Source organism: Primulina huaijiensis, chromosome 10 (assembly GCF_012295235.1).
Source record: "Primulina huaijiensis isolate GDHJ02 chromosome 10, ASM1229523v2, whole genome shotgun sequence".
NCBI lineage: Eukaryota > Viridiplantae > Streptophyta > Magnoliopsida > Lamiales > Gesneriaceae > Primulina > Primulina huaijiensis.
Genome location: NC_133315.1, coordinates 930,984 through 945,794, shown reverse-complemented (window position 1 = coordinate 945,794; position 14,811 = coordinate 930,984). Strand labels below are relative to the sequence as shown.

General features: G+C 29.7%; 2 protein-coding genes across 2 annotated transcripts; both read right to left on the bottom strand.

The window, feature by feature from the left end:
* Nucleotides 1-887: 887 nt before the first annotated feature.
* LOC140986792 (MADS-box protein AGL42-like) lies at nucleotides 888-5,270 on the bottom strand. The gene is made up of 6 exons (XM_073455149.1): nucleotides 4,468-5,270; nucleotides 3,700-3,781; nucleotides 2,121-2,258; nucleotides 1,857-1,898; nucleotides 1,415-1,456; nucleotides 888-1,023 (listed from the first exon to the last, which is right to left on the bottom strand). The coding sequence occupies exons 1-6, from the start codon at nucleotides 4,647-4,649 to the stop codon at nucleotides 928-930; spliced, it is 582 nt and encodes a 193-aa protein (XP_073311250.1). The 5' UTR covers nucleotides 4,650-5,270; the 3' UTR covers nucleotides 888-927.
* A 6,873-nt stretch (nucleotides 5,271-12,143) lies between these two features.
* Nucleotides 12,144-14,351, bottom strand: LOC140986556 (protein FAR1-RELATED SEQUENCE 5-like). Its single transcript, XM_073454850.1, has 3 exons — nucleotides 13,612-14,351; nucleotides 12,791-13,542; nucleotides 12,144-12,259 (listed from the first exon to the last, which is right to left on the bottom strand). Exons 1-3 carry the CDS (start codon nucleotides 14,349-14,351, stop codon nucleotides 12,144-12,146), a joined length of 1,608 nt encoding a protein of 535 aa, XP_073310951.1.
* Between the last annotated feature and the right edge of the window lie 460 nt (nucleotides 14,352-14,811).

Genomic DNA, 14,811 nt, shown 5'->3' with positions numbered 1-14,811 from the left:
GCTGACTAAGTAGGATAAAAAAAATAATCCCCCCTTATCCCCCAAACCAAACGCCCCCTTAGAGATTAGTTATTCTCTTTCTCTACAGCCAACTCTGTTACTAGGCCTCAGCAGAGACAATATTAACTGTTAAAATATAACATCAATCAATGTCAACAGGTTAAAGCATGATAACTTTTCAGGAAGTCTATCCATGCACAATTAACTCAGCACAAATTAAATTTGAATTTGATGAAATTTCCATTCCCATCTTGCATGATTCGTGAATTGAATAATTGGCGGCTAGTAAGGACGACTTGGTTTTATTTTTTAATTTCAAAATTTTTAAAAAAACAAAATAATATTTTAACATTAGGGAGTCTCTTGAAATTTTTTTTTGATATTCTTCAAAAATAATAATTAATTCATTGACTAAGTAGATTCGACTAAATTTTTTCCTACTTTGCCCCCATGACAACATTTTCTTTTTCAAGCACCTTAAATTAATAATATTTCTTTGTTAAATTTCATATGCTCCAAAATCTCAAGCCCAAAAAAGGCCCAATTCCCAATTATTGGGCCAGATCTACATTTGTTTCTTGTGTATACAAATGTATAGTTGACGATTGAAAAAATAGTAAATAAAAATAGCAAATTTCCTCCTCCTTATATGTCTATTTATAATTTTGATCACACATATTGTCAAAATTTGTTTTTCTGTCATGTGTCTTTTACGTTTTAACAATTTTAGTCATTTTAATCGAAAATGCTGATGTGACACTTCAGAAGTAAGCAAAAACAACGAACTAAAAGTGGAATTAAACAATAACGATGACCAAAATTGTAAATAGGAAAATTTACTGAACCAAAATTACAATTTTACAGAACCAAAATTACACTGGCAGTGTGTATCTTTATTAAACATAATAATAATAATTATTATTAAAATTATGAAGGCCCATTTGGTGTAACTGGGGCCCCGATAAACAAGTCAGTCACCACCTCCGTGCTTATTGTGCTTCGGCACCTATCCTTCAACCCACTCTGCAATTTTTCAAAACTATTTCAATGGAAAAATTGGGGGGAAAAAAAATTCAAATTCATATACGTATCGATATATTTTATGAGACTTTTAAAATAATTATTTCGTTATAACTAATATAATATATGTCACGCGCGTAAATCGCGTGTAGCCAACAAATCCGCTTTTTCTCGCAAACGATTATTTTTTATGAAAAAAATTTATTGTTGACAAAAAAATGTCAAATAATTTTATTTCAAAATATAAACGTTTAAAAACACATTTAATCGTGTTATAATTAATTAACAAATGAAAAAACGTAACACCTCACAATCCAAAAAATAAAAATAAAAAAAATCGGAAGATTAATTATATATTTAAATAAAAAGGGGGCTGTGTGACAATATTGCTCACCTTTTGGGACAATATTGCATTTTCTTCCAACAGAAGCTTCTCCTGAATAAAGGTAATAAAGTTCCAATTAATGACCCAAACAGCCAAACGAATGATACTAAACTAAAGCAGCAAGGGGCGTAACCAGAAATAAATTGATCGGAATAAGTTTTTTGTGAGACGATCTTGTGAGACGAATTGATCTGGTTTATATTTATAGAAAAGAATAATACTTTTGATATAAAATAAAAAAAATTCATGAGTTGGGTCGATTTATCTCACAAAATTGACATTTGAGACTGTTTCACATGAGTTTTTGTGTAATTTTTTTTAGGTAGGTTGCCTCGGTCTTTGTAAGTCCGTCCCTGAACACGAGATAGAACGATTATTGAGCTAGCAATATCGGTCAGGAGTCCTATCCATAGATCCGAGGCGTGAGCACAAATGCATGATTATAAATTACCTTTGCTTGCAATTTTTCAACTTCCTCTTTGTACAGTTGATCCTGGAAAACGAACAAGAAAAAAGCATGCAAGTCTTAATAATTTACATCTCACTCTTAATTTAAAATGAATTATGCTTGTGTGTAGTGTTGAAAAATAGCTTGATTATGATCTTTAGACATAAATATTGATTTTAAAAAATTGTCGAAATTCTAGAACTCGATTAAGTCCGAGTTGACTCGAAGTCATCGAGTATTCGAAGGCAACCGCGCGTGTGAATTTACCTTTCTGTCCCTGATTTTCTTTAGACTTTTTTCCAACTTACTGTCAATTTCTTGAAGATCCTCCAATGAACTTGTTCCGAGATTCTGTCCCAAAATCTNTATTTTCTTTGAGATGAAGGCTGCTTCATGCTTCAAGTGCTGCATGCAACAATCATCAGCTTCTCAATAACATCACTCTTGAAAGAAATATATATTCTTCGAGAGAATAATGTTAAAGGTATAATAAATATATCGTATATCGATATTTACAACAATGATATCGTGAAATTTTACTATTTTATGGGGTAGGGTACTGGGGCGGGATAAAGTGTCGCCTCCCCTCAAATCTCTTCTAAGAAGGTATTAGGTTGATTTTATATGAAAAATATAAATATAGGACATAAAAATAAATCTCCATTAGGTAAAAATAAATCTTCATTTAACCTTATTCATTATCCAATTTTTTATTCTTTTCTCCCCAAATTCTAAATTCCATATTTTTCCATTTCTCAAGTCTTAATCCATATTTGTTCAATACGTGATTTCGTTTTATTTTTATTTATTTGCTTATTTCTACGGATTACAAAACTTTGATGGGACAAATTCTATAGTACGTGATATATTTCATTCCTTATTATTATTTCTGTTTCATTAAACTTATTATCTTCTTAAGTAACTTTTTTTTAATTGATCACACAACTTAATTGATGATATTTGTTTAAATCGTTGCTGTTTATACAAATAAATAGTATTTCTTTTGTGCTTTTGGATCAATATGTTTATTTTGTTTTTCATTTCTTGGAGGTTTAGATGTCACCCATCGTTATGAATAATAATAAATCTATTCTTAACAAGGTTTTTTTACTTAATATTTTAACAAAATTTCTGTGAGACGATCTCACTGATCAATTTTGTGAAACAAATATTTTATTTAGGTCACCCATGAAAAAATATTACTTTTTATGCCAAATATATTACTTTTTATATTAAATATGGGTAATGTTGACATGTCTCACGAATAAAGATCCGTGATACCGCCTTACAAGAGACTTACCCGTATTTCTTAAAGATGTTTTCGAGATAGTGCATGTGATATTATTTTGGTCTCTATCAATTTGGATAATTTTTTCTTTGGGATCTCAATATTTATAAAGTGCCACTTCTATTTTAGAGTCTATTTTTAGGTAATGTATTTTGAATAGTAAATTATTTTTTTATAATTTTTATTATGTTAAATTAATATCATGTCCAAGAGCCAGTTTTTTTTAATATATGTCAAATACAATGAATTTTATTATTACTTTTATTTTATGAGTAAATATTAAACATTATGCTTGTATTTTTAATTTTTTTTAATTATATATAATATAGTGAATTTGAAAAAAAATTCACCAAAAAAAAAAATAAAAATGACTAGCGCCGCCCATGGAGACAAGCTAGAAGAATCGGTCTCAAAAAATCAACACAATTTATATAAACATCAGTATAAAAAAAAGTTTTCGCCTAATTACTCGAGTTCGTCGAATATTTTTCTGTGTATTATATCCATAAGTGCAATTCATGTAGAAGAGAAAGCATAAATAAGAGCAGCTATAGAAACCTGTATTTGTTGTTCAACTACAATGGAATTATTCCTGTCTTCTTTAGCATTCTCCAGGTATCTCTCTATTATCTTTTGCATGCTGAATTGAATTTATTCAAGCAATTAGCNTTAATTGATTTATTATAAAAATGGAAAACTGAACTCTTCACTCGATCGAGACACAAATTAACAAAGAAAAAACCTTACCTGGCTAGTTTTTATAAAATTAGTCGTATGATGATCAATAATATTAACTATTTGCTTATATAGTCATAATTAATTGTGTATAAAATACACAATCAGACACACACAAAATAATTCCAATTTCTTGAGCAATATCTACACACCAAAAAAAAAAATTTAAACCTTTCACAAAAAATAAATAAAAATTTTACTTAGATTTGTTTAAGAATTCGGGATCAATCTTCAAAGAATATAGAATACAATTAAGTTAGTTCGTTTTGCAAGTATCCAACTAAAGCTAGAAAATGGAGAGTTATCAATGATAAAGTTTCTGTTCAAGAATCAAATGACATAGGAGAAAAAGACCCTAAATTGATGCATATTTTAATCAAGAAATTAGTGTTTAATTTGGTACTCAATGGCCAAAGAGTACACAAAGGCTACCAAAAAGCACCCAAGAATTAACCAAGTAGTACACCTTGAATAAAGTTATCAAACTTGTTAATTTTAAAAAAGTTATCCAAATGAGATTTCATAGAGATTGGTTAATATGATCAGATTTCCAAAACAAAAAGAATTATATTTTAATTGAAGCTTAATCACCTTGAACTTGAGAATTCATAGAGTCTCCCCTTCTGAGAAAAAATTATCAAAGCCACTTCTGCATCACAAAGAACCGAGAGCTCATAAGCTTTCTTCAAGATCCCATTCCTACGCTTCGAAAACGTTACTTGCCGGCTCGTCGCGTTCTCTATTCGTTTCATTTGCACCTTCCCTCTCACCATTTTTTGTTGCTGCAAGAATCAATCCAAAAAGCCCTTTTGCAAATTTAAAATTATGTAAAGCTCATAATTTTTTTTTTTAGAAAACCCTTATCAAGAATAACCATAAAATAACCTCAAAGATTTCCTAATCTTACCAAAGCAATTAATTATGCCTGTATGTAGTGCTCAGATATATATATATATCCAGCACACCAGAAAACCCCAACAAACTCTTCTGCCAACAATTTCAAAATTTCACTAAATTCAATTAAGGAAAGCTACAACCTACAAACCCTAGCTAGCTCTCAAAGATTTGATTACTCTAGAAAAGGCGAGATATATATTAGAAAAAAAAAAAGATGATAAACCAAAGAACCCAGAAAAAATATTGAGCTGGCTCTAAATTATATATGACTTGCACATATAAATTAATGCGTGTGTGTGTGTGTGTGTATACATATACATATATATATATACACATATATATATATTATGTTAAGCAGGAAGAAGATGAAGAAGAAATAGGGATCTTTTTATCATGAAAATGAAATAGTAATTGATGCAACACTCTCTTTATTTTCGGCCCACATAACCAAAAATTTCCATATCAATCACAAATCTGTTATTCTCTGTCTTTTTTCATTGAGTCTTACCCACAAAAAAGGAAAAAGAAAATGACATACACAAAAGGTTAACTCAAAATAATCTCAAATAAAAAGTATTAATTTTAAAAAAACTTGACATTTTAGTATTATTTCTTGTTTAAGAAATTGGGAAAGATGGTTGCTGAAAAGGGTCGCAGACTACAGCTAATATAGAAATTATATATTGAGAAGCGCCGACGGCAAAAGAGGAAATTTTTAAATAATATTATTTACAGACATGAAATACAAATATATTTTTTGAACATAAATTAATAGGGTCGAATACTTGTCACTTTACCAAATATTATTACTAGTAGTAATTGTGCAGCTCAAATATTTTAAAAGATACAGAAACTCAAACACCACGTTTTGATTACTCTAACCAGTATGAACAATTTATCGTAGTTACCAAATGTGACCATTTATTTATTATGTTGGTATCGTGAGTTGAATATTGTTTAGTTATACTTAAACTTACAAGTAACTCAGACGATGATATAACAGTTTTTTTTTCATGTTCATTTTCGAACTAGTGATATAAAAGTTTTTAAAAGGGTAGTTGGAGAATAATTATTGCATTCTTTTTTTTTTATGATTTTATTAATTTATATTGTCAAATTTCTCTTTTAGTTATCTATTTTTGTTTTTTTCTCTTTATAATTTTATTTTTTTTACTACATGTCAATAATGTATGTAATGTCACATTAGCGATCTTGATGAAAAAATATTAAAATTGTCAAAAATAAAAAATATAATACTAAGACTGAAATTTGAAAACTTAAAGCACTAAAATATGAAAAAGAAACATACGAACTAAACTTGCAGTTTTTCCAATAATTAATTTACGTTAAATTATTTCCTTACATATACGAAAAAAAATTTAATGTGCGCTCTCCACTCTCATGTTACATTTCGATATATGTATTTGAAATCTATGGATTTCGATTATATTCTTATTGTTAAATGTCTCTAATATTGAGCAAACTTGAAATGTATCATAATTACCATGAAACAACATAAAACACGTAGGAGTTGAATTTGAAGTTTATGATCTTATTTCTCTACAACTATAAAAATACATTTGAATATATTTGAAATCAATGGATTTGAAATTCATCAATCCAAACACAACCTCGAGTGATTTCAAAAGTTTGAATCCATAAAAATGGATGTTTTGAATTCAAATCTCACTTGTGTAGCAAGTCATTAGATTAAATAAGAAAATTTTCACCCGTTCCATGGAAAAGGGATATTATTACTAAAATTTCATTGGAATTTGCTAATCTTTGACAAAATTTAGTTAATTTGTGTGAATAAATGGGATTCCTAGTGTGGACATCATCGTACTTTGAGGTGATGTGTCCACGAATAGAGCAGCGACAACACATGCTGCTTTTTAAGACATTTTTTAATTTACCTCGACCACCATCGGCAGTGGAGATTATTATGGCACAAATTTTATGCGCCATTATTATGAAAGAATCATTTACAAAGTTTTTATAAAATTTGATATTAGGTGAATTTAAATTTTTTTTACTAAAAAAAAATTTAAGGGAATTTAGGCCATATTTATTATTTACTCTCAGAAAGGGCAAAAACTTGTGTGAGACGGTCTCACGGATCGTATTTTGTGAGACGGATCTCTTATTTCAGAAATCCATTAAAAATTATTACTTTTTATGTTAAGAGTATTACTTTTTATTGTGAATATCGGTAGAGTTGACCTCTCTCACAGATAAAGATTCATGACACCGTCTCACAAGAGACTTACTCCTCAGAAAATATTGGCAAACTCGATAATAAATGTAAATTAAATCTCGTTTTGTTGGGAATCATATTATCAATTTTACATATTGTTGAATGAAATGAAGTAGACAATAATACATAATGTTCAACTTAACCGTTTTGGTACAGTAAATTAATTATTAGTTGATTACACATCTTTCTTTTATAGAACGTTTGACTCGAGCTTTACTTAGAATTGGAGTTATAAATAATTCTCCGTATATATTGATTTATCATACATCATTTAACATTCATCTCACATTGTCACTACCCAGTCTCACGCGTTTTTTTTAATTTACAAATAACTAGGTCCGATCGTTTGTGTCAATTTGCTATCCGTCTTTTAAAATTAAAATCTCGATGTATTTTGAAATTTTATATAGCAAATAAGAATATAGTTTCTTCTATGTCAAAAAATTCGGAATTTGAAAAGTAAGAGATAAATACTATTTATGTAGTGTGTTTGTGATTAGATATAAAGTATAGTTAGATCGAGTTATTTGAAACTATGAATTTCAAATTCATTATTTGGATAAATTTATATTATTAGTTAAATTTCAAATCCACCAATTTATTAATTTATTAATATAGATGTAATTTTGATGGATTTGAAATACGCACATTCATTCTTTAAATTATTTTTATACTTTAAAATACATTTCTTGATGTACGTATTGATTAAATATAACAGCTACATTTTCTCCCATCTGTTTTTGCACCACTGATATTTTAGAACATTGAAGAGACACAGTTGACTACGTAATAAAAAAAAAAAATTCCTAGTACTACAGGAAAAAAAATAAATAGCAATAAAATATTTTATCTGTATTTATATAATACTATGTTATTCAAATGAAGATGTTAATTGCACGTTGCCTACCTTTTTATCCAGGCAATTCAAGTATATTTTCTCTTTGAATTTTAAAATAAAAATTTTTAAAACTGAAATTGTTTAAGATAATATAGGATTAAATGATAAATGTGGAATATGAAGTGCATCGTTAGAGTTTTTTTTCTTTTTTTTTTTTGTAACTATAAAAGGTTTCATTAATATATGAGAAGTAGTTTGTTGTTTTAGGAACTTTAATTATTAATAATAAGAGTAGATTTTGGTTGAGAAAGACCAATTTAATATAATTTCAGTGTATTTAATTATTAATAATAGAATATTTAAAAGTATATATTAAATAAATTACGAAAACTATTGTGTGAACATCGCACAGATTATTTTGTGGGACGGATCTCCGACACAGCCCAATTAATTAAAAAAATTATTTAATATTCTCAAAAGTATTAATTTCATGATAACTGTGGATAGATCGACCCGTCTCACGTCTCATTAGATACTTACTCTTAATTACTTTTTAAAGTTTTTAAAAAGGCAGCGGTCCATAGTCATAAACAGCCGGATTCTATCGTTCCAGAAAATTAAAAAATCAGATTTGGGACAAATCTGCCTAAAATATTGTAGGTCGGCCGAATTAATAAAATTTTTAAAATTTTGGTTTGGACTTGTAAAAACTGGACCCCCTATTTCGATCAATTACTAGGTTAAACATTTAATATCTCTCAATTTAGTTCCATTTTTCATTAACTGGTAACTAACTTTCCTATGAAAAAACCGCCATTTGTGTATGTCACCCAAGAAATCTTTAAAATAACTTAATCATTTTTTTTAAGAGAAAACAACTTAATCAATTTTGGTGAAGCTTAGGTTTTGTTTGTATTGAAAGATTTGATCAGACGATAAATTTTAAATTCATCGCGTTTAAATTTTTTGACCTGATTAGATGAACAAAATTCAAATAGAATTCAAATAAGTATGATTATTAAGTTATTCAATTTCAAATCCACACCACATCATTCCTCAAATAAAATGTCACTCCAAATCAAATTTATCAATTCAAGTGCAACCTTATATCAATGCGTATATATGGTCTAAGCATCTCATCCAGATTAGTGCAATATTCAATCTTTTTATTTGTCATGCTTAAATTTAAGTGTTTAGCTTAATAAATTTTTGAGAAACCTAGAGAAGTGTCATCAAAAGTTTATGTTTTTAGAAATATGATTAAATTTATAAATTATGAAAAAGTGAGAAAAATCAGAAGTGAATGATATTTGAAATTTTGACTTGTTAGGTATATAATAAATTTAGTAACTTACCTAAGGAGATTATTGAAAACAATATGTAAAATAAAATTTAAAAAATTTATTTCAATTAGGGCACACAATATCTCTGTTTATAATGGTTTCTGAAAGCATGCAATATATATCTTTGTTCCCCATCGGAATATGTCATTTTAGTTGTCTTTTTAGTTGTGAAACGTGGACGACATTGTGGATTCTAGACATATCTGGTGGCAATGTCAGTCTGCAGGCAAGTATTCTCATTTTCTCTAGAATTTCAAATGGTCCGACATACAACGAAAAATAACAGTCGTCAGGTTTATCTTCATAAAAAAAATCAATTGTCTCTATTCAAAAAAATTTAATTGTTTCAATAACCATTATGCGTATACTTTTTTCTTTAATTACAATTTGACATATTTAATTAAATAATTTCGATCCAGACGGATAAATTCTATCAATTATAATTAAGGCCCGAAAGATTGATTATTTAACAGCTTTTTGAAAGCCCAAATAAATATAAATTAATAATAGAAATCCAGTGAAGGCCCACTCGACAAACTGTTATTACCAACACACATTTCTTTGTTTTCTGAAAAAATAAATATTTGAAAAAAACAATTTTTATTTTCAAATAAGAATTAAATATAATCCCAATAATGAGAAATATCAATATATAAGTCTAATATTAAAGATGTAATTCAAAATTTGAATTCACACCCTCACATCATAAAGAATCATAAAGCCAACAACCATCATAAAATCATTAATAATTAAATGAAAATGGTTAGTAAATTAGAACATTGATTTTTCTAGTTTTATATAATAAAAAAATACATTTATGTTTTGGATAAATAATAATAATAATAATAATAATAATAATAATAATCATCATCATCATCATCATCATCATCATCATCATCATAAATATGTAAGCAAACTAGAAACTTCCTCCATTCTTTAAATTTGCACTAGATCATCTATTTTCCAACAATCGAGAGCAGAGATCTAGTAGAATCAAACTTTTGAATGTTTGAGTTGGATTCGTTTATAATCGAATCGAGCTCGAGCTTTATTTAACGAATGTATTCATGTCTCGTGAGTTTAGTTGAGCTTTTATCGCGTCTTAACTAGATTAATGAACATAAATTATAAATTTAAATATTCATTAAATTCATTTAAAACTAAAATATATATTTAGTGAAAATATAAGATTCTTATTAAAAATATAATTTTAATCTATGAATAGATTTTTATATATTTTCATAAGTAAAATGTAAAATCTATAAATCTAGTATGAAAAATTTTTTTTTCAATCTAAAAGTCGATTCATAAGCCCATTAACGAACATGTTATCGAGTTAACGAGTTGAATATTGTAAAGTTTGAGTTTATTTCATTTATATTAACGAGCTCAAACAAATTTTTATCAAATCGAGCTTCAAATAGTTTACGAGCGGTTTGGTTCATTTACATCAACATAGACTTTTGATTTAAAATAAAAAATTATTTCATTTTAAATTTTTTTTTAACACACAAAATCACGTGTGCGATGATCCACTTGTTTCTTTGTGCTGATGCATATTGTATTATTGTATAATTTTATATAATTTATATTTATATATAGTTTAATAATTTAAATTAAATTGCATAGCCGCAGATCCAGGCTGGTATCTCGTCCCCAACGTCCATACACACAAAGGAAGCAGCAGTCTGTGGGGACCACCACGCGCCTATTCCTCGTGTGTCTCGCGGGGTCCACGCCCCGAGGATGTTTGATTTATCTATTTACAATAAAATAATAATATATTTAAAAATTCATCATAAAACAATTTTATTGATTGGTGTGTCGAATATAAAACATTAGAACTTTAGAAGTTAAATATATCTGATATATATATTTAGGAAGTATCGAGACATGGATCTCACGAATTTTTATTTATAATACGAGTCATTTTTATTTATATTTATAATAAAAATAATGCTTTTGGAAAAAAAAAATTTTTCATGTGTGAACTAAATAAAATATTCAATAATAATTAAATACAACTTCAAATTCTAATGATTTTATCTTTTAAATTATATCATAACATGGAACTTAAGGGGATAATAAATAATGTGTGATAAATATCTCTTTTGTAAAAATTGGTATAATCAAGCTTGCTAACTCGCAATAAAACACAAAAATCGAGTTCAGAAAGTTCCGATTCATGTTTTTCCATGGATTCTTGTTGTCTGCATAGCATTAAGGATTTTCGATATATTCTCATTATTTTTAATAACGAGAAATTTCGTTGGTTTGTTCTTGTTGCAGTAATATGTGTGTTTTTTGTCAATTGTGAATTTTATGTATAATTTCATTTGTGGGTTCTGTCAATCTACTAAATAGATACCAATTGTTTGAATTTCATGTATAATTACCAAGTATTAATGCATTTTATGCAGTAATATGGGGTGGGTTCTGTCAATTGTGAATTTTATCAACTTTATGTTGGTACATAATTAGCTAGTGATATGTGTCCTTATTTAGTGAATTTTATGCAATAATGTTTGTGGGTTTTGTGTTGGTCTTGTTTACTTGTTATATTCTTATTCATCGTAGCTTGAAAGACGTGGTAATTGAGAGGTGGGAAGTTGTTTCGAGTTGTTTGGAAGTGGAAGGAAAGCTTATTATTTAATCATACTACGTATTGTCATTATTGGTGATGAATTCTTGGATGTATTGCAGGCTTCTTCATTCTTGGATATTTCATTCATTTTCTGTTTGGATATTTTATTAATACATGTTTATAAGGTGTTTGTGTTTTTTTAATAATATAGGGGAAAACATATGTTGTATTTGTTGGCCGTGAACCAGGTGTTTATAACACGTGGGCAGAAGCATATTCTAAAGTTAACGGACATAAGGGTGCTATCCACCAGTCTTTCAAAAATAGAGAGGAGGCCGAAAGAGCTTATCAAACATTTGTGGCCAAACAATCTACTGGAAATGAAAGCGCATGTACGAGTGCAAGTGCAAGTGTAAGTTCAAGTTCAAGAGTAAATTCCAATTCAAGTGCTAAAGTTTCGCAGTCTGAAAGAGGAAAGAAGTTGCAGTAGATAGAACAGAACTTGGATGAGATGAAGAAGAATTTGGAACTGTTACAAGAAAATTTGAAAGCTCTACAATTTAGTGACGATGAGTAGACATATTGTGGTTCATTGTCAATAGTAAATTATTATTCCAGTAGCAGTAAATTATTGTGGTAAGAAGTTTCACTGCAGTGTTGCACCACTTGAATGTAGAAAACATATATTAATTCCAGTTATTAGAACCTACAAAAAAAAAAAAAAAAAACCAACGCCTTTAAAGTTACTATCATCGGGCAAACCACATATTTTAAACTAATTAATGTACCATCTATCGATCCAAAATCATCGTCATCTGCGCTGTCATCTTGGTTTTGAATATTAATATTTGACATGGATAATGTTGAACATGGTTAGTAATGTTAACCAATAATGAAATTATTTAGTTTGAAACTAAAACACTTAAAATAAACACTGGTGATCAACACAGACCCGTCTTGCAAATTTGGACAGTTGCGTTTGTCATGTAGCACACCTCGAAGCCCACATCCACGACACAGTCTTCCCTTTGAGGTCGACTTCTCCTTCGACGATTTTAATCTCTTCCCACACCCTTTTGTTCTGATATCAGACGGATCAATGATACCAATGGTCCCGTTTGTGGCTCTTCTACTTTGACTTCCACCGCTTAATGTTGTATCAATATTCATCTCCTTCATTTTACTGCCAATATAATCAAATTGTGCGGACAAGAAGTTTGTTCCCTCAACAGTCAACGATGCAACATCAACTAATGCAGAAGATTTGTAGGATAACCTCAAATGTCTTGACATCAAACACCTTTTTGGGTCGTCCATCACATTTTGCTCGTCCATAGGAAATAATGCTACATTTTTGGCATCTTGAGTCCAACGTTTTAGAATGTACTTAACAGGCAAATGAAAAACTTGATTTATACGAAAAAATGCTAAGATATGCCTGCACGGGATTCCCTCAAACTGAAATTTCATACAACTGCAAGATATATAATCTCCTTGAATGGCATGAGTAAGCACTCTTGGTTTCGAAGAAGAAGAACCTTGGAAATTCTTCACCTTGTAAACCCCAAACTCAGTTCCCACAAATTCTGGTTGCACGTAATAACCATGACTCTGACTGATTTCCTTTTGAACCTCCAACCATTTCTTCTTCGTGTACACATTAACCATCTGAGATTCCATTGGCCAGTTTGACTGAATCTTGGGACGCTCATTCATATCAACATGATCTGCAACTAACTCATTGTGTCTTTGCTATCGGAGTGCCTTATTGAAACGGATAATAAAATCCATCAATGAGTTTTTGCTAGATACATACCTCTTGAAAAAGGCATGTGGACTTTCAGATCGCTGGCTACTTGACATCCCTGCAGAGAATACATGATTAAAATAAGCTGGCACCCACTTATATCGCAACTCATACATCAATGAGAGCCACTCGTGCTGTTCTAAGTTAGCACAATGCATAACATATTCCCATGAGCTCTCAAATTCGTTCGACGTTGAGGAATGCACAATGACATTCTTTATGCTTTGATAATGGTCATGGAAAATCAGTGGGTTTAATTTTTCTGGGAATTTGTTCAGTATGTGCCACAGACAATAACGGTGTGTTGTTTGAGGCCAAACTTGTGCTATGGCTTTCGTCATGGCAGGATCCTGATCAGTAATTATCAAATTTGGTGCACTTTTACACATGGCTTCTAAGAACTTATTAAGCAACCAAACAAAAGATTCAGTTTTCTCGTCACTCAAGAATCCACAACCAAAAACAATGGTTTGATGATGATGATTAACCCCAACAAATGGTGCGAAAATCATCCCATAGTTGTTGGTGTTATACGTCGTATCAAACACAACTACATCACCAAAGGCATTGTATGCTCTCCTTGACATAGGATCAGCCCAAAAACACCTGGTAAATATGTTGTCTGAATCAGTCTCATAATCAAAAAAGAAGATTGAACTCTTTTCTTTCTCAGATTCGAAGAAATCAATCAATGTCTCTACATCGATACCCTTATGCTCATCACTGACACTTTTCTCATAGTTTCTCATATCACTCTCTAAGGAACCTACATGCTCAGGCCCTCAGACTCTATTTCAAATAATCTCATTTGTTGACAAGTTGGCACATTGGCTTCTGCAAATTGTTGACTTAGGGCTTTTTTTGATGCAGAAATACTACGATGTGAGCGTAACAAATGTACCTTTGAAGGAGTCGACAATGGATGATTATGACTTTCCGTGAATGTACTGACAACCCAACCAGGACCTGTTTGTTCCTTCACAATTGAAAGCATGGACTTACACCCGGTTCTAGTCTCGCCACGCGCTCTTTCCTTTCTAGGTCGATCATTTTTTGCTTGTTTACTCCATCGAATGTCATCTGTTTGCCCTTCTTTAAAGCATACAATTTTTTTCCAAATAACTTCGTTTGTTTGCTTACTTTTCTTGCTGTTACTTATTCTCGCACTGAAACCGGATTCTCGTGCGTATTGGTTATAGAATGAGAATG